The 26,243-nt window shown below is 37.3% G+C and overlaps 2 protein-coding genes across 3 annotated transcripts; both read left to right on the forward strand.

The window, feature by feature from the left end:
• Positions 1-1,451: 1,451 nt before the first annotated feature.
• On the forward strand, positions 1,452-12,650 carry il17rc (interleukin 17 receptor C). The gene is made up of 15 exons (XM_042494002.2): positions 1,452-1,612; positions 2,514-2,840; positions 3,157-3,397; positions 6,316-6,419; positions 6,597-6,711; positions 6,798-6,836; positions 6,928-7,046; positions 7,664-7,720; positions 8,654-8,714; positions 8,808-9,025; positions 9,970-10,023; positions 10,122-10,173; positions 10,274-10,369; positions 10,922-10,960; positions 11,042-12,650. The coding sequence occupies exons 2-15, from the start codon at positions 2,733-2,735 to the stop codon at positions 11,719-11,721; spliced, it is 1,983 nt and encodes a 660-aa protein (XP_042349936.2). The 5' UTR covers positions 1,452-1,612; positions 2,514-2,732; the 3' UTR covers positions 11,722-12,650.
• A 1,555-nt stretch (positions 12,651-14,205) lies between these two features.
• On the forward strand, positions 14,206-20,074 carry creld1a (CRELD disulfide isomerase 1a). Of its 2 annotated transcripts, XM_088090308.1 has the most exons (6): positions 14,206-14,315; positions 15,833-15,998; positions 16,091-16,174; positions 18,032-18,127; positions 18,256-18,396; positions 18,539-20,073. In XM_088090308.1, exons 2-6 carry the CDS (start codon positions 15,833-15,835, stop codon positions 18,757-18,759), a joined length of 708 nt encoding a protein of 235 aa, XP_087946434.1. In that variant the 5' UTR covers positions 14,206-14,315; the 3' UTR covers positions 18,760-20,073. The 2 variants fall into 2 exon arrangements, with proteins under 2 accessions (XP_087946434.1, XP_087946432.1); XM_088090306.1 differs by lacking the exon at positions 14,206-14,315 and having other exon boundaries at positions 15,548-15,998; positions 18,539-20,074.
• Positions 20,075-26,243: the final 6,169 nt, after the last annotated feature.

Here is a 26,243-nt window from a genome sequence, read left to right on the forward strand (position 1 = left end):
GGCCTATGATTTTATTTTATTTATTTTTATTTAAAAGTTTTATTTAAAACTGGTTGTTTTTTAGCAACACAGCATATTATACAAAGGTATTTTAAGCAAAAACAGATCTTTACCTAACCATAAACAAGTTATTATTGTGCAGAGACATAACTACGTTAACCACAGCATTGTAGAAACACAACATTTTTAACATATTGCATTACATAAAGACATTCAGTTGTTACATAACAGTTGTTTGCAGAAATGTTAAATGTCAACATTTATCCTGGCACTTGGATTGTTTGGAGGCAGGGAAGATTTGACAGTTAAATCTTTGAGGAGGTCAAAGTGAGCATTTTAGTTGTTAAGCTTATCTATCAACATGGCCTGGCCATGACACATAATACACACTTAAAGACATTATAATGTTTACCAAGAGATTATACTTTAATTACATTATAGATTAACAGTGACTCTTGGTCAAGTGATATATCATTGCTGCAATTTTTGTTTGCCAAGTTAGCACCAGAGCAGGCCTTAACCTTGCTTTGTAGATTAAAAAATGCAGCAAAACTACGCTGCAACCCTGCATATGCATGTTTATGCATGATGAAAACAGAAGGTGAAAGCAGTGGGCTTTTACTCTATTGTTTGCATCTTTGCAATCTTAATTTGTAAAGTAAGTTAAATGTTTAATTTGTAGTAAAGTAGGAGGCCAATATTTCCCTCTGAAACGTAATAGGGTAACATTGCAAAGTGGCATTAGAAGAAATTGTTCCAGAAAGTACAAGTATCTCAAATTTGTACTAAATGAACTTAATTACTTCGCAGCACTGAAAAAATGGAAAGCTTCAGCACCTCACAGTCACACTTGCAGTGAATACAGAGCTTAAGTAAATATTCTGTGCACCTTTGTTTTTACAAAGTAACTCTCCCATACTGATGTACAAAGTACACAGTAGGCTATTGTTGATTTTTCACTCTGGTTTGGATACATTTCTAGAGAGGGATAATCTGACATGGGGTTTGTGTATAGTTCAACATAATGCGGTAAAACCGGTCAAGCTGCTGCTGCAGGAGCTGTGTGTCATGTGTGTCATGGGACCGCCCTCAGTGAACTGCAGTCCAAAGGTATGTGGATTCTTTTGAGCAAGGTAATAAACTTGTTTATCACGGCACAGTCAGCGAGAAAGGAAGGTTGTTTGCCAAATTTACATAACAAAGCAAAGCACAACAAACCAGCAATTAAGACCTAACTATGTTTAAAAAGCAGCGCTGTGTATGAAGCTACTTTAACAAAGTGTTCAGGGTGGAGTCTTGCTCTGATGAAAATAATAGTTTTGGACTTTGACCCACCTAGGCGGTGCTGGTTTCACTGTAATGAAAAAGCCAGAGAAGGAAGTTTCAGAGTTATGTGCGTTTGACGTGGCGGCGGACTGTGTTAAGACTAAATCAGAGATAGACAAACAGACAGAGAGTGAGAGAAAGAGAGAGGGAGGGAGGGAGGTGTGACTCAGGACAGGGACGTGCTGTGTAGTTAGATTTTCACATTACTCAAACACTTCTAGGAAACTTTGAACACGTAAACAGCTGATCTGAGGATAGACTTACTTGGAGTGGATTATTAAAAACAGTAAGTAACCTAGATAGTATTTTTATGTGTTAAAAGGAGTAATTTGATATCATTTCTGATGTTACATTGTTATACTCTTGTTTTATTATATGTCGCAGCACTGTTTGCTTGTTAAATGCTTGTTTTAAGTAGCGACTATACACTTTAAAAGTTTTAAATATTTTGGAAACACCTTAAAAAATGTAAGTAACTATAACTATAAATCTTAAGTTGTGGAGACTTTATATCTAATTGTTAAGTTTACTTGAAATTTAGATATATTTACTGAATTTTTGCGAAACTGTTTCAACTTAAAAATGACAAGTGAAATTACCTTGTTCCTTCTTAGTGTTAGTAACTTCAGTAAACCAAATTTGTCTGACTTCACTTGATCATGACAATTTTGCCAAAAATGAAGTTTGGAGATCTGGTTCTGTTTTCTAAACATGTTCAATAATTTGCTTATATGATTCACTAGTTTACACCGGCAGAATACAAACATATAGCACAGTATACTTGATTTACTGAACTTGTTAAAATTTAGAAAGATTAATTTAATTAATCTCACCATTTTTAAGTTTCAAAAACTTCACAAAACTAAGAAAATATAACTGTTTTAAGTCAACTCAATTAGATATGAAGTAAACATAAATTAAGACTAATAATTATATATACTTACATTTTTCAAGGCTATCAGTTTCATAGATTTCTTTTTTTTTGTAAAATCAACACAGATCTTACAAAGTAACAGTCATTTTAAAGGATCTGTGAACTTTACAAATCAAGTTAATCATACACCAGAAAGCAGTTAAAGCCTGTTTGTGTTTAAAAGAGAAAAAATAGCAACGGTAAAGTTTCATTCACAAGAAACGTGTGACGCAACTGCTTATAACTGTAGTAATTTATGTCTTTTCCTCCTCAGGCCAAAAACGAAGTGAAACCCATCAGCCAACTCTAATATCTTGGCTCGTTGTCTCAGCATGCAGTTTTAACTTATCTTCAAGTTAATCTCGAGCCTGAAGTCACGATGAGGACGAAGACACTGAACTTGTTTAACAAGGTTCTCATGCCCCTCCTGGAGATAGCTGTTTGGACAAAAATGCTGTAGGACCATTTTCGGAAATTTCAGTCCTCAGCCAAAATGTTCCTGTCTGGATGGTTCATTTTTTGCATTTTACTGACTCTACGCATGTGCGCCTGTGGTCCGGAGATTGTTAGATATGACAGCGATGGAGTCATTTGCTTGCAGGTACTGGAGAATTAACACTGCTGGGATACACTGAAGCACACATTTCCTGTGTCGCAGTATGATACATACTGGTTTTGTTGACAGATTACACTTTTAATTTCCTTTTAGCGCTGGTGTAGCCGGCTCTAATGTGTCCATTTCCATTTCCACAGATAAAGTGTTTTATTCTCAAACATTTAATTAAGCAGACACAGGGACATAACCATCTGCCAAATTTGTCACAATAAATATAGACCTACCTCAATCACAACATGGCCCCCAGAACAGCAAATATTTACCATTCAGTAAAAATGTGATGAATTTTGGATCCTTTTAGGGTCTCTCTGATTGCACCATGAAGGATGCGATACCTCTTATTGTGGCGGGGAATAGCGCCGTGGATATCCAAAACCTGACTCCATATTTCAAGCTCTGCTGCAGGGACCAGGCGCCGTGTGTTTTATGTCTGGTGATAGAAGCAGAGATTAACATCATACTGGACAAAGACATGGAGGATGAAGGCCACTCTGGGCATGATGAAGAGGATTATACTAAGGAGATGGAGAGGAATCCAAAAGGTATGGCTACATGCAGCCTGCTTTTACTTTAAAAGTTGCTCTTAAAGGACCATACCAGTTGTTTAAATCCATTAATTAGCCTTTGCATCACTATCAACCCTCTCCCAAAGTAAACCACAATTTTTAAAAATAATTTGTCTGACTGTAGTGGCCGTTTTAACCATAGATAACATAAAAGAATGGGTGTAGCTACCATGAGGTCATCCACTGGTTTGTGAACTGCTGTTTTGAAGTGAGTTTGGCACTTCGGGGATCAACATCTTGGGATTCGGGTGAATGGGTGTAGATGTGAAGGAGCAAGAGGTTAATTTGACTGAGAAGCCAAGGACATTATCAGCAGACAGCCTGTCACTTTAAGCGGCTCTGTACTTATTTGTAACTTAAAGCCTTAATTAAATATTAACAGGTGAGTTATAACCTTATTTCAAATATATAACAATAATAATAATTATACACATCTTTTTCTTGATATTTTCCCTAGTTATTTGATATTTATTTTATGATTCTCGCTCTCTCTCTTTTTAAAGCTAATTTTTAGGTCATTTTCTTGCCATTTTTCACCAATTGTTTTAGCAGTTAGTGGGACATTCCATGCCAAGTTATTGATTACTTTTTTCCCAATGTGTTTGAAAAAAAAAAAAGAATAAATTTGCTCAGGGTTCAAAAGTTTAAATGCTTGTAAAAGGTGTCTTAACACAGTCTAATAAACAGTTGTCAATCAAGATTTCAAGGGGCTTACATACCCAAGTTTGTTTTGGAAAGGAAGGGACCTCTGTGGTTATTACCGCTCCGAGTAAAAACCTCCTGAACCATGAACACTGAGGGATTCTAATCTCCAGTCCATGCTTTGCACACAGGACAAGTTTCAGCTGGTTGCAATCTTCAGTCCTCAGCTTGATGCCACTAAATCCCACGCACTGCTCCTTTAAGTGTTTCTCACACCATCTAAGTAACACAAAAAACAACGTGCTCATACTTTATCAAATGGTTTTCACATGGTGATTAATAGGAGAAACTATTTTGAACGACATCCAAGATTTGATAGTGATCTGTTGTGGGACGTGTTGTGGGATGTTAGGAAGTATTTACTGGAAGATTAACTGAGTAAAGTGTTGGCAAGGATACTGTAAAATTACCTGTAGTTTGGTATATTTGTGTAAATGGTTGCTTCATTTCTGCCATGTCAACATTTCCTTGAAAGCACTAAGATACTGTAACTTAAAGAACACAAATATCCATCTATCTATCTATTATTGTTGTTATTAGGTATTATTATTATTATTACTGGTATTAGATGCTAACTGCCAACTGCATTTAAGTGGAACAATACAAAATATATTGACAAAATCACCCTCATCTCAAAATAATAATATGTCTCTCAATGACAAATATTCATTCACTATTTCCATTTAAAGTCGGTCAGTCTGTCAGCTACAAATATCTATCAGAATGTACTACTTCCTTCATAGATGTAGTTAAATATGGTGTAGGTCATTCTGGTAGTTGACGTAGGTTATTTTGTCAGCTACAAATGTCTATCAAAATGTAGTATTTCCTGTATAAATGCAGTTAAATGTGACGGAAGTCATTCTGATAGGTTCAGTAGGTTATTCTGTCAGCTGCAAATATCTATCAGAATATACTAATTACCTATATATGTAGTTAAAGGAGGCATAGGTCATTTTGTCAGGTGGTGGAGTTCATTCTTTCAGTTACAAATGTCTATCAGAGTGGAATGCTTCCTGTGTAAATGTAGTTAAATGTGGCGGAGGTCATTCTGATAGGTGCCGTACCTAACCTATCAGTGTCAAATATCTATCAGAATGCAGTATTTCCTGTATAAATGTAGTGTACTTTGGCGTATGTAATATACTAATGTACTCTTTTACAGTACCTAGCACTGCCATTTACTCAAGCATCGTAACAAGGCACAATAACCTGAACACAACAATATAGACATGTAAAAATGACATGTAAAACTTGTAAAAGTGCTTTTACAGAATGATGGCAAGCCAACCAGTGAGTTGGCTGGTCTTCAGTGGTGTTACTGGTATTAGGTGCTAGTTGCCAATTGAAGAATACAGTGAGAGCTCACAGCTTGTGTACCCACAGGTAATCTCATGCCTTTATTACTCAAAATAGAAATGCTTAAAATTAAATGGAGGTGTCTGTAAACATGCAAAATAAAGTGCATACATGAATAACACATAAATAACTTGGCCAATAGATATAAAAAAATCTGTGCCACACTTGCTCTGGTATCCACCAAAATATTAGAACAATCTTTACTGATTCACGGCATAATATAATGAAAATACAATATAGTGAAATGACCAATTATTTTATAAATGTCCACAGAATTGTTAGCGAGTATTTTATTTGCTTCTCAGGGTTACTAGGATCTAGATTATGTCCATATTGCATGTGGATCAAACCAGATAAGAAATTTTATCAACCGCTGGCAGTCATTTTGAGAAATGGTTGCCACGGCAACAAGGGTCAGAGTTTGTGATGGCCCAATGCCCAGATTCGTTTCTAATGTATCCATAATCATGTCTGCCAAATTTGGTGCTTTTTATCACAAATTGAACAATTGTTATGATGTATTGAGTTATGCCGCCCCACTATCACACTTATTTTGATCAAAAATACAAAACTGGCTTAAATGTTTTACTGAGATCAGCTTAAATCTAGTGGAGTAAATGGGTCACAGTAAAACCCTATGTTTTGTTTTGTCAGTAAAATACATGCACATATTTACAATGTACGTTAAACATACTCAGTTCAAAGTTAGTTTAAACATGAGAAAACACTGGTATGGCCTTTTAAGTGTGGAGTTTGAGTGCTGTTGTTACACGTTAGTTCATCATGACTATTTCAACAGTTTCCTGAGCCGCACCTTTTCTGTGTTGCAACAGCGTCTGTGACAGTGTGTTACGGTGCAATTTCGTGCATGCCCACATGCAAGAAGGTGGAGTTTATGGTTAATCACACAGCTCTTACTCAGCAAAACCAGCCAAAGGTACTGTGTCCTCCCTGTACTGGAATATAAAGTCTGTAATGTCAATATGGCAGTGGTGGGCAAAGTATTCACATCCTTTACTTAAAAAAGTACTAATACAATACTTTGAAAATACTCTGTTTCAAGTAAAAGTCCTGCATTGGAAATGTTACTAATGTTTGTGTGTCACTTTTACAGTTTTCCATTGTGATCAGTGAGCCCGCGGGGGTTTCCTTCAGCAGTCATGTGATGGTTTATTCCGCTAAACAGTCACATCTAAGTCAAGAAATTGTTGCTCCCTCTCTAGATGAAGGTAAAGTTTGGTCTTTAACTACCTGTTGAGGTCATATCTGGCTGCTTCAAGTAGTGACACATTCATTCTGTGTTATTTGTCAACAGTGTGCCCGAAGCTGCAGGAACGTGTACAAGAGTGTCGTGGTAAATAATCTCCACAATACACATGTTGGTTTTGTTTCTGTATTTGTCTTTGGGGACCTGGACTGGATTTTTTTTTCTTTCCTCTTTTCAGTGCCCAGATTCAGCAGCGTAATTAATACAGAGATGAATCGGGTGGAGCTGCAGTTTGCTGGCAGGAATGAAAGCCTCCCCTCTGTGTGCGTCCAGTACGAGAGAAATGGAATATGTCAGGTCAATGTTGTATATAAGCGCCTAATTTTGGTGGCATTCACATTTATCAATGGAGTTTTGGTTTTTTTTTGCCTTTTTGCGTATGTAAAAGTAGCACTACAACAACCTACAAAAAAAGCAATGCATTCAAAGTTTAAAAAAAAATACAATCACAAAATCCAAAAAACCCAAGCTGCCATATACAGTACTTATTGCTTTTTTTATCCAATCAACATTCCAAAATTGAAATACATTCATTTTATTATCCTCAAACAAAATGTTAAGCATTTATTAAGGATGTACACTAATATTGGAGCAAATAATCAGCAGATATTGGCTTAAAAAAGAAATATCAGAATCTGCGATTTCTGCCTATATGACAGATTTTTTTTTTTTTATTTAACTGATAAAGTCAACATGTACAAAACATCAACCCTAGGTTGAATTGTTTTTCTTATTTTGCACAATGAATGAATATTAATTACATTGAAAGAATTGCATCTTATGTGTCCATCTGCACTGGCCATCATGATAAGAGTATGCATTATATGATGTTAATGCCACTACACAGGAGACTTGATCACATCCAATCCAATATTGTGCATGCAAAAAACTTTTTTTTTAATTTTACTTTGCAGAAATGGAACAGGATGACCATCCCACTGAACTCTGTGACTCCCTGCATGTGTCTCCAGGTATCGTCATGATTGCTTACTACCTCATCAACAGTTTTGTGTCTATAAAGACCGATATGACTGATACACAGTGGTGGAATGTAACTTAGCACATTTACTAAGGTACTGTACTCAAGTATGTATTCAAGGTACTTGAGTATTTTTTTTGACTTTATACTTTTACTCCACTATATTTCAGAGGGACATATTGAACTTTTTACTTAATTACATTTATCTGACAGTGTTAGTTACTTACAAATTAGGATTTTTGCATAAAAAAAAATAAGAAGGGCTTATCAAGTATGTTTGTTATAAATTAAACTACCAAATAGTTTATACAAGCACTGCTGCAACAATTAGTTGATTAATCAGTCAATTCACAAAAAAATGAATTGCCGACTCTTTTGCTGAACATTTAAGTCTTACTTTTGGGGGTTGTTGTTTTCAATTTTATTTAAAATTTTTATTTTTTATGTTTTCTTATTTTTATTTATTGAGAATTTTGAGTTTTGGGAGGTGTGTTTTTTTTCTATAAGTTTAAGTTTTGAAAATATTTTCTATTTTTCATCATTTTGACTTTTTTCATCTTTTTTAAATAATTTTGAGTTTTGGTGGTGTGTTTATATATATATATATATATATATATATATATATATATATATATATATATATATATATATATATATATAATTTTGAGGTTTGGGGTGTTTTCTGAATTTTTTAAAGATTTCTCTGCATTGGGCTCTTTTCATTCCAAAGTAAATTTTCCTGATTATACTTACTTTACTTAAGTACCATTTTCAACACAGGACTTTTACTAGTAACAGAGTATTTTAATGGTGTATTATTATAACATTACATAAGTTAAGGATATGAACACTTAAGTGTGTGTATGTGTGTGTGTGTGTGTGTGTGTGTGTGTGTGTGTGTGTGTGTGTGTGTGTGTGTTTATAGGTGTGGGATGAGGATGGTCAGAGGTCGAGACGCACTCTAAGCTGCCCCTTCGTGAACACATGTGAGTTGTCTAAATCATCAAGTGTCAGTTTACAGGATGAAGTGTTGGCAGTTTACCTTTGGTATGCTGATATTTACCTTGTGTCCATCGCAGCATTCCTCAAAAATAACGTGTGGCAGAATGTGTCAGTGTCTCTGAGCCGAGGTCAAATGCACAACCGGCAGAGCATGCTGTCCTGGAACCTGTCTGCCCCCTGCAGGCTGGAGGGTGAAGTGTGGCCCTGCGTCAAAGAGAGCAGCTGCAGGGAGATGAAGGGCTTCAGGCAGCAGCTGGGGAGTGGCACATGGACACAAAACAACAAGGGACTGTGGGTAAGAAACTTTATTACTGAGCCTTGTTGCCTATCATGTTAACCACGGAGTTCCCCTTTTAATTCCACAGTGCTTAAAATTTGGAAAATCATATTATTCCACCACATCTGACAATGTCAAATACATATTCTGTCTCAACCCTTAACCTGTTTTGACCACTGAGCGAATTGGTTTGATTTCTTTCCAAAACATGGGAAACGGGCAATGCGCAGCATGGCAAGAAATGTCCTGCAAACTGCAAAATAATAAAGAATATATATATATTTTTAATAAGTGGATTTAGAAAATATTTTTTTAAAAAGCAAGGAAAAAATAATTAAGGAAAAAAAGAAAAAAGGTAAAAAAAAAAAAAAAATCTATATTTATAATTAGCATAATTCCATTTTAAAAATGATGTTGCAGAATTATTAAAGATTTTTAAACACTTTTTCCAGGTCTTTTTTAGCCTTATTTGTTTTTTCTCCTTCGTCTTTATTTTTGTTTGTTTGTTTTCGTTTTTATTTTAGGTGGGTTTTTTTGTTGTCCTTATCTAATTTTCAGGTAATTTTCTTGTACTTAATGATTTAAGTATTAAGTTACTTAAATAATTTCTTGTTAATTTCTGGGTCATTTCCTCCTACGTTACTCATTGCCTTATTCCCATGTTTCTTTCCCATGAAAGAAATCAAGACAACTTTCTCAGGTTTCAATGGGTTAAATGAAGCTATTTAATGTTTATACAGATTTTTTATGGCTGCACCATTAAATCAAATGGAAATATCCTAGATGTCTTGTGCAAAATGTAAAAAGAAATTCTCAAATTTTAAATTGACATTCATCATTGCAAATCTTTGCAATTTCTGTTTTTATGAAAAAAAAAAAAATTTTGTGGGTTTGAATGATGCCTAGCTGCACATCATGACTGTGTAAGACTGACTGTAGATTTTCAATTGTGTCCTTTTCAGGAAATAACAGGGGTGTTTGAAAACATTGACCTTCAGCTCTCACCATGTGTGATGGTAAAGTATTTGCAGCTGTCTTCCTGTGAGTTGTATACAGTATAATATATTTTATGACTTTCGTTGAGTAACTTTTTTATGTTTATCCATTTGTGTAGGTAAAAGTACAGGGAATGGGAGATGACCGAGATCCAGTCTGTTTCACAAACTGTGAGTTCTGACACCGTTTATTATTACAAAAATGATCAGCTAATTCTTAAATAAATGTTTGGGGTTTTTTGTTTATCGTTTTTGTTTGTTCTGCCTGCAGCTGACAGGCACCGGTGGAGTCTCCTGGTTGTTGGTGTCATACTGCTGTTGTGCTTGACTGTGCTCATAGTTTATCTCCTTTGTGACTTTGTCAAGAGTGAGTCTTACTCTTTTTTCCTTTTTTTTCGCATTACAGCTATAGGCGGAAAGTTTTATAAAGATAACTTTTTGTGAAATTTGTTGAAATTGTCACTACATGCAGACAGTAGGACATGAGACAGATAATCTGGAAAACAATGAATCAATGGAGTCTCTAATGCAGCTGTTTGTTACTGCTTATGAACTGCGGTCATACCATCAAACGAGTCAGTGCCGATCAAAAATGAATCAAGATTCTGTCACTGCATTGACTATTTCTTGCCTCAAATGCATTCATTCATTCAACATTTATAGGCAAATCTTTAGGTAGTGAGAGAGAGTATCACTGGAAAATTATCTAAAAAAAAAAAAGGAAAAGAAAATTGTGCTAATTTTCAGGTAATCTTATAAGCCTAACTTGTCAGTTTGCTCATTTTTGGTCATTTGTTAAATTGCTTATGGCCCTCTTTGAGAGAATCAAGGTAAAGGAATCATTTACTTGTGGCGCTGAATTGAGGTGTATTTTTGCGAAGCCCTCATATATTTTCTTTTAATTTTCTGACTTTTATAGAATGGGTATGGAGCTGTCGGCACGGCGGCTTAGTAAAAAGTGAGTATTTTCTTGTAATACTAAAAAGATAAAAAAAAAAATAAAAATCTTGAAATCACGATTGACATTGTTGTTCTGAAGTTGGCAGAAAGGGTCACGTGGTGCTGCTGAGCCCCCCAGATGTGGATGATGTTGTTTCGGAGTCAGTGTGTCGACTCGGCCTCCAGCTTCGTAACCAGGGCTTCAGTGTGTCTGTGGACCAGTGGACAAGAAAGGAGCAGTGCACTATGGGGCCTCTGCCATGGCTGCACTCCCAGCTACTGGAGCTGAACAGCCAGGGCGGCCGAGTTGTGCTCGCCCTGACTCGCAAAGCCTTGGAGAGAGCAGAGGAGTGGATCCTCCGGAGCAAAGAGGTTATCAAAACGAAGGGAGAAGACAGGGGTCTCCCTCAGATTTGCTCACCTTACTCTGACATGTTCACGGCCTCGCTGTGCCTCATCCATGCCAACAAGCAGGTGGGCAGAGCCGGAGAACGTTTTCTTCTGGTGAACTTTGACTCCCATCCGACCAGTGACAGGAGTCTACCAGAGCTGCTTCAGGGGCTGCCCCTGTTCCAGCTTCCCTCTCAGACTCAGGCTTTCCTGTGCGAGCTCACTGTGGGAGGGACGAGGACGGTGTCAGGCAGGACATGGACAGGGTGGAAGTGGAATCCTCCAGATGGATGGAGAATAAAGACTGAAAAGGGACTAAACAAGAACTCACACTGTAAATATGTTGGAGATGAGGAAAACTTGGAGACAAAGCCTTTGAAGCGCATGTAAATTATTCTTGTTATTGCTGCTCCGTGCATATGAAGGAAGCGTTCGTTCAAACTGTGGATGAAATAAACTGGCCGTTATAGTAGGCTGGCTGGCAGTGATCTTTATTGTTATTACGCCTGGCAGGGATCATGTATGATTGGTGCACTATGTGTATGTTCATCTGTCTGTCTGCAGCTAGTCTTGAATACTACTGGACCCACTATTTTGTGTCTGCATTGCTCCACAACACTGGTTCCCAACTGGTGGGTCACAGGCCCATTTTGAATGGACCTAAAGTGACTCGCAACCATATCGAGTTTGTGAAGAACTGTCTTTTTTTTTCTTTTACACAAATTGTCGTTGAGCCTACCTCAGTGACCCAGGGAAAATGCATGTGTTTGTCCCACATGATGTGGTGATGAGGGCCATCTGAAATTTGAAAATTCAATGATAAGTTCTGTTTTGAAAGTTTTTTGCTTTGATATATGGGGTCATTTTTTGTGATTGTTTTTCGGTGAGCCTACACATTTTGGAAGTCATGTTGTCATTAAAAATTGAAAACAATTGACAAAAAATTACTTAGAAAATAAATTAATAAATAAATATCACCTGAAAATATTTAAAGAAAAAAAAATGACAAATGTTTTTGTTTTTTTAATACCCCAAAATTTAAAAGGAAAAAAAGCCAAAATTTAAAAAAAGAAAATAACTGCATTTTTTTGTTTGTTTTTTTTTGTTTGTTTTTTTTAATGAAAACATACCTCTTTTCTTTAAAAATGTTGGAAATTTTAAAGAAAGCCCTTAATGTCTTCTAATGCTAGAAACATCTCTGGTTTGAACTAATTGCACTTTATTCTTGCAATATGCTCTACTTCATTGTGTTTTAAGCCCACGTGTTGTTGTATTGTTTACATTTTGTCAAATGAAAATAAATATGTATAAATAAATAATATCTCTTATGTGCTGACCTTAAACCAGTGGCGAACTTAGCCATTTGGGGGCTCCAGGCGAGCAGTCTTTTGGGGCCCCCCCAGATCCATCAGTCTAATGTACTGTTAAAAATGTCATTGTTTACCTTGGTTTTCCAGAGGGTGGCAGTAGGTTGATCATGGTCTTATGTTCTACTGTATCTTGTGACAACTACAAAGTGAGGATACCGCACAAGACAATAAGAGATCAGTCATGGGGACATATAATGTACTGACTGACTGATCTCTCCTCTCTCTCTCTCTGTGCTTTTGTCTTCATCTCTCCACTCAGTTTCACTGTGTGCAGCCCTGCGTGGTGAGACTCCGCCAATCGAAATACCATGAAATGACCAACAATCCATTTCTCAGTACTTTCCAACCTCATTTCCCTGTTTTCCCTGAGTTTTTAGCCCCAACCCACGGCCACGTTCAATCTCAAAATGGTGCTGTTTTGCTACGATTTCAGGCTGAACAGCATGTTTCCTTGACACATTGTGAAATGATGTGCAATGAGCTTTGAGCAATGCCTTCTCACTAACCTTGGCAAGTTAACGTAAGTTTTCCAAAGCTAATAAGGCTCCTATGAGTTATACGTAACAAACCTTGCAGTATTAAAAGATGTGCGCACAGTAACGCAACACAGTGTTGAAGGGACCGCTGTTTCTAATTAAAGAAATATTTTGCTGCATTTTGCCAGGGGTGAACACAGCCATGTCAACATTTACCAAACAATGATCTTCTGCTGGTCAGGACACTATAGTCTTTAGCTAATTTTACTAAAATAGTGTATCAGTTGGGGTCTATTTTCAGCTGTGGATTGGACGTGCATAAACATTTTCGGCTTTTTAAAGAAAAAAAATCACCCAAAAAAAGAGAAAATTTGGCAAATGTTTGGAAAAATTACCCAGAAATTTAAAAGGAAAAAAATTCTCAAAATTTTAAGAAGATGCCTGTTTTCTTTAAAAATGTTGGCAATTGGTCAGGACACTGTAGTTTTTGGCTAACAAAATATTGTACCAGTTGGGGACTACTACTAAAAAATCACTGAAAGTCTTGTTAAGAAAAAAAAGGAGAGTGTCTGTTGGACACAAATTGTTTTGAATATAATGTTGAAATGTTTTTAACAATTTTAAGAGAACCTTGTCTATGGCACAGAAATATCAGAGTGTACTTATTTTTTACATTATTTCATTGTTTATTGTGGTCTTTATTTTTGATTTGTTGATAGTGATATATACATATATATGACCAGATTCTTCCTTTAAACTTCAAAATGTTTAACCTAAAATCTCTTAGACTAATTATATTCATGTGCTGTAGCTCTGTCAGCACTTGTCTATAAATAAATGGGTTTATTTTTGTGCCTGGCGGATCTCGGACTGTGATTGGCCAGCTGTCTGAGGAGCGGTGGATTTTATTGGTGCCATCTAGTGTCAGTTTAAGGACACAGAGAAGCGCTTGTTAATAACTTTATTACATGCCGGAGGAGCGGTGCTGTGAGGGTGCTGCATGCACCGCTCGCGCGGGATGTCCGGTTTATTTTATGTAATCAAACACACCAATGTGCTGAAGTAAGACAAGTGCGTCTCAGCTCACTGCGTTTAAACTTTGACAAAGTTCAGACTCAGAGGAATAAACAGAGAGAAGGTAAATAAAACCCTCAGCTCAAGTCTTGTGTTTGCTGTGATGCGCATTTCAACGATTGGTGTGTTTTACTTGTGTAAAAGTACGGAAGCATTACCAGAAAAAAAGTGTTTTAAAATGGAAAAGTACTCATTTCAGAGTAATGTTATATTAAGCATGCAAAGCAGTAATTTGACAGATGGTTGCGATCGAGCTATTAATTATTAGTATATATATATTAGTATATATTCTGTGGTAATTTGACCTATGACAATGCAATATTATTCGTGATAATTATTATAGGTTTGTATTTAAAACTGAAACTGGAGTTACTGTTTAGTAAAAGTACAATATTATGTCTCTTACATGTAGTTGCAGGAAATTAAAGTACTACAGTGAAGTACCTGAAAATGGTAATTAGGCATAGTAGGGGAGAGTGGGGTTGGTTGGGACACTTTTGTATCCACACAATAACTTTACTCTCAGATTACTTACACTGTTATGACAATAATAAGATACCTGAACAGATTTGGGTGTCTGCTAACAAATAATCAAGCCCAACCCAAAAGTGAAAGGCACAATTTTGTTACGTGTTACATTTGTGACATGAGTGTATTTTCCCAAATATCGGCCTCTGTGGGATGGGTTGGACACCTTGTTCTGGGATAAAAATAAACACAAATATATATATATATATATATATATATAATATAAATATAATAATAATAATAATAATAATAATAATAATAGTTTGTAGTCTAAATTTGAGGACCTTATATTTACAATATTATTTGTTCACACTTTTTTGTGTGAAATTACTATATTTTCATAAAATTCCCTATGCAGCACAGGGTATTTTGAGGGGGGGATAAAATGGTTTCTGACTTCTGCCATTTGAGTAAACATTAAGTTAATTACTTCACAGTGGGTCTTATTCAATAAGGGAAAGCCTTTGTCTTGTTTTTGTCTACTTTTTGTTGATTTGTCACAAGGCAGGAACTATAAACAATACTGTCCTAACTGTCCCAGGGAGAGCAGACACACTTTGGGCTCCTGTGCTGACAGAAATTCAGACAGTTAGCACGAACTGATAGACCAGAATATGACTTTTATGTACGGTATAACTAAAAACAGTATGGGGGTAGAAAAATGACAAGAGAACCAAAAAAGTTTTTGTTAGATGTCATTGTCACAGTCCCAGCTGTTCCCTTGTTCCAACCAACCTCGCTGCCCCCTACTTGAGTAAATGTACTTAGTTACTTTCCAAACCTAGTTCCATAAAGTAGTGCCTCTGAAACTTTGTGCCTTGATCACCAGAATAATCAGCAGCTTATTATTCAAAAATTACGGGATATAAACTAAACTATATTTTGGGATCATCCCAAAAGTGAAGCTTTTTTTATCCCTCATATACTTCATTTTGCCAGAAATCTGTTCCTAGTTTTTTTTATGATCTCAACTTCCAAACATCTATAAACAAACCTGGATGTGACATTTTGGACAAGATGAACAGCTTTTTTCTTGTGGACCTGATGGGACAGATGGGAGTCGGGACATTTCACAGGAGCTCGCTGCAGGCTGCGTGGCTGTGTTGTCTTTTGGCTGCCCAGGTGCACAGCTGTCCAGATGCCTGCACAAAGTGTTCCCAAAACAACCAGTGTGAGGAGTGCAGAGCAGGATGGATGCTTCATAACAACACCTGTGTAGGTACTGATTACAGAGCTTACAATCACATGCATGAACAGAAAAAGACAAGCGAACTAATGCTCTAAATGTTTATATGTTCTGGTCTGTTTTAGATGTTGATGAGTGCGACACTGAACTGGGCGTCTGTCCTGCAAACAGCTACTGCTTCAACACAGACGGCTCCTTTCAGTGCAGAGGTCAGTGGTGAAAACTGGTGTTAAAGACATAATTTATGTGTAGCAGTAGGAATTAAATAAAAGGGAAAATAGCTAAGCATAAAGGTGTCAGAAAAAAGTGAAAAATACCAATTATTAGGTTTTAGACTTTTGTTTCAGTTCAAAATGAGGGCCCACATGCAGGCTGGTGGTTTTAACAATAGGCGAGCTTTAACCCTTTGAAACCTGTATCAACATCTAGTTTTCCTGTGCTGCATTCATAAGCATTTCACAAGCAAATAAAGTTTCAAATCTACTCTGTTTGATTTCTTTTCAAAACATGTTGAAAAAGACAGTAAGCAAGAAACTGACAAATATGAAAGGAAAATAATTGTTATATTAGGTATGCAGCTATTGATATTGCTACTGCAGCTATCCAGTATTCTATCAGTTATTATAGCAATTAATCAAGTAATCGGATAAGACATATAAATGCTCAGCATATTTTTATGACATTACTGTCACTTTATTTAAGAGCATTATAATATAAAAAGGGGAAATTTGACAGGTCTCTTAAATGAACAATTAATTGGTTTCCTTTTTTAAAAAGTCAACATTTTTATTGCTTAAATTGCAATAATATGTCTGCAGTGTGCACTAAAACAGGTAACAAATTATTCATCTGCAGCTGAAGAAAAAAAAACCAGCCCTGACAAACATTAACTTCGTTGAATATGTGTCTACACCTTCTGATTCTACTCACTGCAAATAAATTAAAATGTGTCTACCTGCTGTATTGGATTTTAATTCCATTTTAGGACCCAATAAAATGTATCAGGCGACCTGAGTATATATTCCTTCAGTTTTCTAGCACTTTTATGCAGGTCATTTCATTGTCCTGTAAATTTGTACTTTTTTGGCAATTTTTTGGGTCATTTCTTGTTAAGTTGCTCACTGCCTTCTTCCCTTGTTTTTGAAAGAAATCAAGCCAGTTTGTATAGGTTTAATTGGGTTAATGCAACTGAAAAAAAAACATATCCAAAACAGGTAGGCGTAACTCAAAATCCAAAATAAAGAAGAACCAAAACGAAACTGAAAACAAACCAGGATGTCATGATGAACAAAGGGATAAATCCATCCAGGAACATGGGAAACAGAGCAGGGAACCACACCATGAATACAGTGATGAACACAGACAAACTGACAAAAGACAAGTGGAGAGACACAGGTATACAAACACAGAAAACTAATCACAAGAACAAGACACAGCTGGAGAGGACACGGCCAAAAAGAGGGACAACAAGGGTGTGGTAGAGAACACCGAGACGAGACTAATACAGAGCAGGTGTGTCAGAAAAACAGGTGGAAAACACACAAAGTAAATGTATTTCAGGGGAATGCATTAAAGTATTTAAAGTAAAAGTATGTGTGCACAAAGATTTAAGTATATTTCATTAAAAATTTTAAATAGAGCAACAATTACAATTACAATTTGATACATACAGTTAATAGTATAAGTACAGTACTTGAGTGAATATATTTAGTTACATTCCAGCTCTGGTCTGCACAGAGACACACAGTAATTTTGATTAAATGATATTCATGCAATTTTTAAACATTCTTCAAACATAAAACTTATTTTTGTGTGTGTGTGTGTGTTGGGCAATAATTTGTGGCCTGTGAAAGTGAGGCATTTTTCTCTTATTGTGGTAAGAGTGGTCTCAACAACTCGAAAAATACTCTCTTAATTAAGAGAGGAAACATTGGTGAACCCAAAAAACAATCACTGGTTACTAACAAAATAAGAACAACTTGTGGACACAAGCAAAAATAAGAGAAACTTTGCTTGTGGCCTATTGTATCGTAAAAAAAGAAATTAAATGGTGACTCCTTCCTCAGACTGTGACTCGGCCTGTGCGGGCTGTATGGGTAGTGGACCAGCACGCTGCAGGAAATGTGCCTCTGGGTACACACTGACGGGGTCCAAGTGTTTGGGTAATCAAAGCTAATTTTTAACAGAATTATCTCATCAGCATGCATTCATGAAATGCTCTTAAGGAGCTGCAGCAGTCTATAAGTCTCTGATGAGATGAGATCATACACTTGTTTTTATTCTTCCTCAGATATAGATGAATGCAGTGACAGAGTACTCGCCTGTCATGGTCTGGATGAGATTTGTACTAACACAGAGGGCTCTTTCCGCTGCGACTGCGCTGAAGGATTCACCCATAAGGACGGTGTCTGTGTAAAGAAGCAGCAGCCTCGTGAGCCCACACACACACACACACACACACACACACACACACACACACCCACACACACACACACACACACACACACACACACACACACACACACACAAGTAACCTTACTGCAGTCTCTCACATGTTTATCTCCCCTGTGCAGACGTTCAGGAGAAAGGTTTGTTTGAGGATATCCAGGATGACGAGGTTGAGGTGCTGCAGCAGATGCTCTTCGGGGTGGTGCTGTGTGCTCTGGCCACACTGGCTGCAAAGGGAGATTTGGTCTACACATCTGTATTCATGGGAGCGGTGGCGGCCATGGCAGGGTACTGGCTTTCTGACAGGGGAGACCGATTGTTAGACAGTTTCCTGAAAGGAAAATAAAGCTCCAAAGTGTTGAGAAACAACATTTCATGTGCCGTTGTTCAGCAAGGCACAGCAGGTGAATGTTGTGCGTTTACTTGAATTATGTGTGATGTAAGTTATTGATATGAAGCTAGAGAGATGTGTCTAAGTGTCACACTTCTCTATCTGTGCGAGAAATTCTCATAGCAACCTTTTGACTGAACTGACCTGAACCGCTGAGCAACCATGAAAATAATGCAAAACTCTCAAGCTTTATTATGTTTTAGGACAGATTTCATAAAATACTAAATGTATCTAACTGTAAATAAATGTCAGTGTACAGAAAGTAAAAAGAACATTTCCTCCCTTATATTTGCGTTTTTGTTTTTTTTTTGACAAATCAAATCTCATTGCAGCTTCTTTCTGTGCCAACTGACTGACTCTAGACAAAGTTTAAAAAAAAATATATTTTCAATGGCTGGGATTGATCATGATTCTTTTTTGCTGCACTGTTTTTAGATATAATTCTAAAATTCACGGAGCTGAGCAAAAGGAGTTTAGAAGTTTATTCTTGACCTTGTAAAAAGTAGTTTGGTAAAACTTAACTCAAGGTCCACACACGGGATTTGTCTCAAGCTTTTCAACTGTATTTGACAGTCGTCATTAATGGATGGAGTTTGCTTTGTTGTTATTACAAAACTCGGGTCACTGAGGAGTTCTGGGTTAAAGAGAAAGAAAAAGTTCCTGTTACCTGTTCCACAGATGCAGATGCATGTGAGGAGTCCAGCAAAGCAACCCAAAAAAGGGAGACAGACTTACCTGAAATACAGTCTGAAAGCGAGTCTGACAATAACAAAAATAAAACTTGTCAATAACTGGAGCCAAATGCTCATGGCTGAGGCTTTAGGTTCACATTTATATATGTTTATTTATGTACAGTTGTGTTGTGTACAATGTAGCACATAGTTACATTTGAATGCTCCTTTTTCCATGTTCATTTGATATTAGAATGTAAAACGCTGCAATAAGGGTTCCTCTTTCATCATTTTGCAGAGTGTGCACTTTACAAGAGAGTCATACCATGCATTTTAAGGAACACTTCACCCACAAAATGACCACTTGTACATCAGTTTAATTGTGCTGTTACTTTGTATTAATGAGCATGGAACCATATTTAACAGCAAATCAAAACATCCATTCACAAACTCGTACAGTATAATCTCAGAACCTCCTAAACAAAAGCATTTTGGCTAAAAAAAAAACTTGGTAATGGAGTTGAAGAGAGCAGACATATATATTTTTTAAAATATTTTTTTTCTTATATTTTTTTTTCTTTTTTTTTGAATAGCTTGATGGGTTGCATAAGGTGGGATTGCTGTTTTCTTATTCTCATTTGCACTTGTAAAAAACAATAAATAATACAAAATAAAAATTAAAAAAATTGTTTAGAATCACTAATATCATCTTTGTTTCCTTGTTATGTGACCACATAATTAAGCCAATATGGTGCAGGGGGGGGTGGAGAATAACCAGTTTTTTTTTGTTTGTTTTTTTTTAACAAATGCACACTGATATACCAACAGTTATTTTGTGAGTGACATATTTCTCAAACTGCACACTGTTATTGTATTAGTACTAGAAAATACTTAAATTAACAAATCAGATGGACTGATTTTAACTTTAGAGTAAAGTAAAAAAAACAATCACAAACGGAGACAGAAAGAAAGTCACCTTTATTTGATGGATATAAACAAGCTGGCCAACACTCAATAGTAATATTCTGATACAGCACATACAATAGCAAACTGGGGCACTGAGGACAGCCTCCTATGTTTAAAAAACAGAAAACATCACAGAGTATCCATGCTTCATTCAAAACTTTGACTCAATCTCGCTTTTTTTTTTCTCTAGGGACTTCCTCTGATAAAGTTTTTTTAAATATATTTTTCTCTTATGCATTCATAACACACACATACATACATACACACACACACACACCCATAAAAGCAGCTTACACACACACACACACACACACACACACACACACGTCTCTCTTTTCTGAGTACATTTATACAAGCAACCCCAGAAACATGCTGCACTCTCACAAAACTGCACAGGCTGTCTACTAAGGGGACACAGTAAGTGAGACACACATCACTCTCAAACACAACGTCACACCGTCACGATGCAGATGCAAGTAATGAATGAGGAATGATGCATCATGGGAGATTAGCTCACGTTCACACAAGTAATCATTCAGCATGCTGGACACTCACATTTAACTTGTTCCTAGGTCTTTACTGTACAGCTCGAAACATTTACTTATACAAATAGTACAGTCTCAAACTGGCATAATCAAGAAGCGGAAACAATAGAAAATATAAAGCTAACTTAAATACAAAATAAATGAAGAATAAAAAAGTAAACACAATATTTGTTGTGTCAAAACAAAAAAAATGTTTCTGGCATTGGTCACAGTGATTTGTTTAATCCAAAGTTTTTAGCGACATACAGTAAAAGAAAATATACAACCATAAAGTGAAAATGTACGTCAGGCTTTTTCATACTTCTATTTCTCCCGAAGGCTTTTTGAGAATCACTGGTGAATCTACAGGCCTTCGAGTCGTTCTGCAGGGCTGCTTCTAGGCCCAGACTCGACTTCTCGTCTCCACCTCACACTGAGAGCGACGTCAGCAGTGGTGGACAAAGTACACAACTCCATTACTTGAGTCAAAGTATAGATACTCCTGGTCAAATATGATTCCAATATAAGTGAATGTTGCTGAGTCAAATGATTACTTGAGTTAAAGTACTGGAGTATTTGCTTTTCAAATTACTTATAAGTATTCAAAATACTTAAAATATATATATCTCAACGCAATGGTGAATCCACAGCTAAACTGAAAATGCTGAGTAAAAAATATAAACTTCACGGTTAAATCAACAAAAAGTAACTTTGTTTCTTTGTTTAACATAATAATCTAGAATTAAGCAAATGTTCACACACCTCGACATGCCGTGAGTTAGTTAATGCGCAGCAAACAGAGGAAACATGTAAAACTATAGTAATAATTCTTCATCTCGAGGTTTTTATGGGCGATCTGGTGGGGAATCTTTAGCATCTGCTGCCGTAGCATTACTAACATCGCATAACATCGTCGGGTGCAAACCTTACATCTCCACATTGCACTATTTTCTTTCTTTTTTTTTAAATAAAACTAATTCCATTGGTCCCCCTCTACATCTATCAGTGGGCTTTATCATTTCTCAACCAATGAAATGTATTTAAAAAGCTTGTTTTTTGAGATAGGTTTGCGCCCAACGACAGTGATAACCAAATACAAGCGCCTGCTAATGTCCTCTCCTCTCAACCTGTCTCCACCAATGAGCTGCCCTATCTGAGTAGTACATGCGCCAAATGCCCATGCGACACATACCACACGCAGTACTGTATGATCACCGTTTTTGGACTTTTGCATCTTGTAAAAGAAACAAAAATCATACGCTGACTTAAAAACAAACATAATAAGAAATGAGAGCAAGAGAGAGAAAATACTCAATTAAGTACTGTTACTAAAAAACTGTACTTTAAGTAAATGTACTTTGTTACTGTCCACCACTGTGTGTCAGTCATTCACAGTCAGGATTTTGTCTAAGCCCAGAAAACCAGCCCCAGCCTCTCTGAGCCTCTGACTCCTAAACCTTTTTATTTTTTTGACACAACGGTTAAGAAATCGCTCTGCATAGAGAACAGGAGATTATCCTTACATCATCGCTTCCAGTTGGCACATTATGTAAAAATCAGCATGCATGGGCACAATTGAAATGTTTCATGTTTTCTACCATGTGAGTCATATATGGTATTTCATGGTAGGAGAACCCCCTACTTCAAGTATTCAGTAGATAAGGACCTGAAAATGGAGGATTCGTACTCCGCCCCCCCCTGATGGTGAAGTGAGAGGATTTTTGCTCCTCTGTCTGTTTGCATTGTCTTCCCTTTATTTTTGATTTTTTTAAAAAAAAATCCACATCAGAACCTTTCTGGTAACGTTTGTAAACACAAACACAAAAGTTTCACACAATGTGTTGATTCTTGGTCAGTGACGGGAGCTGTAAAGGTTCACATGTGAAAGCGGACACGTGAGAGGCGATGCACCTCAGCTTTGTGGAAGATGGGTGAGATGGAGAGACGCTTATATACAACACTCGACACTTGGCCATATACGTGAGACACACGGGCACCATGAGGGGAGGGAGAGGGGATTGTAACAGTCTAATTCAAATTTTCCACTATAACTTCAACAATGTGTGTTTCTACTTAATCAGCTGTCACGTATATGTCACCACTTCTGTTTACAAGACGACGACTACGACAAAAGAAAATGCATCCCGACAGAGTCACTCAAACCTCCACTTGGATGTTAAACGTGATAGTCCTCACTCACAAGTGCAAGTTTCTGACTGCTGAGTGCAGCAGACGTAATCTCATTGCTACTTTAGTGAGCTGCAAAATTCAGTCTTTTTTTCCACCACAGGCCAAGTGGTGTTCAAATGTTTTCACACCGAAGAAAGGAATGTAATAATGTCATCTTTTCTACACTTCTACATAGATTTGGATATCTCTATTTCCCATAAAAGCTCTTTTTTTTTCTTCTTTTTCGGGCTGTCCTGTGTTTTCAGACAGGGAATGTTACTTGCTGCTGAGGGGTTTTCTCACAATGCACAAATCAGAGGAAAATCACACCACTCAACACTCGAAATAAGACATCGCTCTCCGACCTCCAGCCAGTTAGAAAAATAACCATGAAGAAGAAAACATATATTATCTTGTCAGTTTGAAACGATTTTCTGACCACGTATAGACACACTATAGATTTCTCTCTATATGTATAATATATGCATATCTATCATATATGTGTACAGTTTTTACGAGGCACAGGCCACCTTGTTGAGAAGGAGAAAACAAGTCACTATGTTCGGGGGAGGTCACACAGACTACTGCTGGAAGAGGAGAAATACAAGGGAGAGGGAAGCAGGAGCATACTGTAGGTCAGAGACTGGGCTGTCAATGGTACAAACAGACCTGCAGGGAAAACATCTATTGAACATCCTCCACTTTGTCATCTATAATGTATTTATAGTAGCAGTATTCATGGAGGGTTATCAACCCTGTTTGGGTCTCAAAGTGATTGTTGCTCACATAGCCCCCTCAGGTCAAATCGTATGTACAAAGCAGTCTTTTACAGTCGTTTGTGAAGCCCATTTTGGGATCGAGTCCCTCGACTGTAAAAGGACTAAAAGATGCTCTTGACCAGGTCTTCTGACACCATTTAGTTTGAGCACCAGCAGAAGCACCATTAGTAAAAATTCCTGCAACACGGAGGAGGTGCATAGGTGCATAGTCTCGGAAACTCAAAATAAGTGGACGTATGAATCTTTTCTGACCGCTCTCTTGGCCGCTCTGATTGGATGGTTAATTACACTTCGATTGAGAAATTTGAGTTAGGATGGGGAAATAAAAATGCACTCACTCTATATTGACATCTGCATAGATTGATTTTTTTTGACTACTTTTGATTAAAATGAGGTAACATGAAGAGAAACACCGTTGGCACCTGCAGCCTCGAGGCTGGAGGGCCCTGCTCGTGCAGCCAAGGAGACCCCCCGATGCTGCAGGCAAGGCTAAAGGCGTACTAACAGTGAGCTCGATGCTCGTCCTTTTACCAACAAGAATGACAACATAAAAACTGAAATCACTCAAATCTGAGGCCAGATGCATAAAACTCTGTGTAGATTCAGGGCTTAAACAGTGAGTACGCACAAAGGCAGAAATATGCATTCTTTTTTGTCAGTTTTATAAAGCCACACCCAACATAAGCCTTTGCAGCAGCCTGGGTTTGATTCCTTTGCTGCATGCTACACCTCCCTCCCCCTTTTCTTGTCACTCTTCAGCAGTGCTAAAATAGAGGCAAAAAGTCCTATAAAATAATTTACATCAATAAATAAATATCACTGTAGCTGTGGGCGCACATGCATGACCCTCATTCCCACACCCACAGTGCTATAAATGTGGATGTAAAAACATTCTTAAACATCCGTTTGCATATCGATACTTGTGCCCGTCTACATTTCATTCGACCATCCATGAGAAACACATTGACTGTATAAAAGCGCTTTGTCAACTCCTGTTTAAAAGCCTCCAGGTCGCCACCTTGTTTTTTTGGCGCCAGAAGCGACCATATTTTGACGAGAGGTTGGAGCTGCGGAAGATCGACGCGTGTATGTGACTGATAGACTGTAGTGACACCTCGCAGACAGTCTGTCTCTCAAAAAATATGCATACATTTAAACCTAATGAAATGTACAAACAGCTGTAGATATTTGGAGCGTAGCTATCAGTCATTACATTTCTTCAAACCATGATCACGGAAAAATCTCAACCATTATTATTATTAAAGGATGATCAATGATTCATTCATAGAGCTCACACTGACTTTATAAAGTGCTTCACAACAATAGCAGTCAACGATCATTAAAAATAATGCAAATAAAAATAATTATGAAATTCAAAATAGATCATTTAAAAGTAAGTTTAAAAATGAGACTTTGACATTTTATAAAATGCCTTGTAAGCTTAAAAACACTAACACAAACAGTAAAAATTGGCTAACAACCAAAAAAAGAAAAAAAAATCTCTCAACATCTATTTAACCTCGTCCTTATGATATGACCCGCAGCTATCTCACCTAAAACTTTGTGCACACCTGGTGTGAACAGCGTGTGAAGTTCGCTCATTCTCATCACACTTTCTACCTTTTAAAATACCAATTTATGTGATGGAAAAGGCGTACGCATGGTTTTTGTGCGCACACATCATTTATGCATCTGGCCTCTTGTGTGTGGGAAAAGCAAATACAGAGACACAACATCACTTTTAGAAATGCTGAACGCGAGCTTCTCTAGAGGTGTGTGTGTGTGGACATGTATAAAGGTAGAAAAGAGGTCACCGTGTGCCACAAAAGGTAAAACCGCTCGTCAACACGATCAGATGATTAAAACTACAGAAGAGTCATGAGGGTCATGACAGCCAGGCAGAGGGGTCAGATGTCACCAGGTGGGTCAGCAGGGCAGTGAGGATCAAGAAACCATGACAGAGTCAGATGGGAGAGCCAACCAGAGCCAGAGGAGTCAGTCAGGCAGGTGAAACAGACAGCAAGACAACCATGATCTCGAATCAATGACGGGAAGGAGAACAGGGAACAAATACTGGGCGGGCGGACAGTCGTGAGATCTCTGCAGGGAGGATCAAGAGGGCGTTGTTGGCCTGACGAGGTGCAGCGTTCAGCAGGTGACAGACAGGTGAGGTGACCTCTGGGAGACCTCTGACGCAGGGTGCCAAGTTGATCACAGACTCTGAAGCAGAGCACATCTGTCCCTCCATCGGCGTCCACATCCGTCTCAGTCCTCCCACTTCAGTGTCGGATCTGTGATGTGGTGCGGTAAGAGAGGATGACGTCTGCTCC

This window comes from Plectropomus leopardus, chromosome 2 (genome assembly GCF_026936395.1).
Source record: "Plectropomus leopardus strain MGB_pleo_1.0 chromosome 2, ASM2693639v1, whole genome shotgun sequence".
Taxonomy (NCBI): domain Eukaryota; kingdom Metazoa; phylum Chordata; class Actinopteri; order Perciformes; family Serranidae; genus Plectropomus; species Plectropomus leopardus.

What these genes read in the sequence shown, in the direction of transcription:
- il17rc (XM_042494002.2), top strand. Translation starts at nt 2,733, where the DNA reads ATGTTCCTGTCTGGATGGTTCATTTTTTGCATTTTACTGACTCTACGC. An exon ending in AGAGAAATGGAATATGTCAG is followed by an intron (nt 7,047 to 7,663) that starts GTCAATGTTGTA and finishes TTTACTTTGCAG; the next exon opens with AAATGGAACAGGATGACCAT. An exon ending in CTGCCCCTTCGTGAACACAT is followed by an intron (nt 8,715 to 8,807) that starts GTGAGTTGTCTA and finishes TGTCCATCGCAG; the next exon opens with CATTCCTCAAAAATAACGTG.
- creld1a (XM_088090306.1), top strand. Translation starts at nt 15,797, where the DNA reads ATGAACAGCTTTTTTCTTGTGGACCTGATGGGACAGATGGGAGTCGGG. An exon ending in TCATAACAACACCTGTGTAG is followed by an intron (nt 15,999 to 16,090) that starts GTACTGATTACA and finishes GGTCTGTTTTAG; the next exon opens with ATGTTGATGAGTGCGACACT. An exon ending in CGGCTCCTTTCAGTGCAGAG is followed by an intron (nt 16,175 to 18,031) that starts GTCAGTGGTGAA and finishes CTCCTTCCTCAG; the next exon opens with ACTGTGACTCGGCCTGTGCG.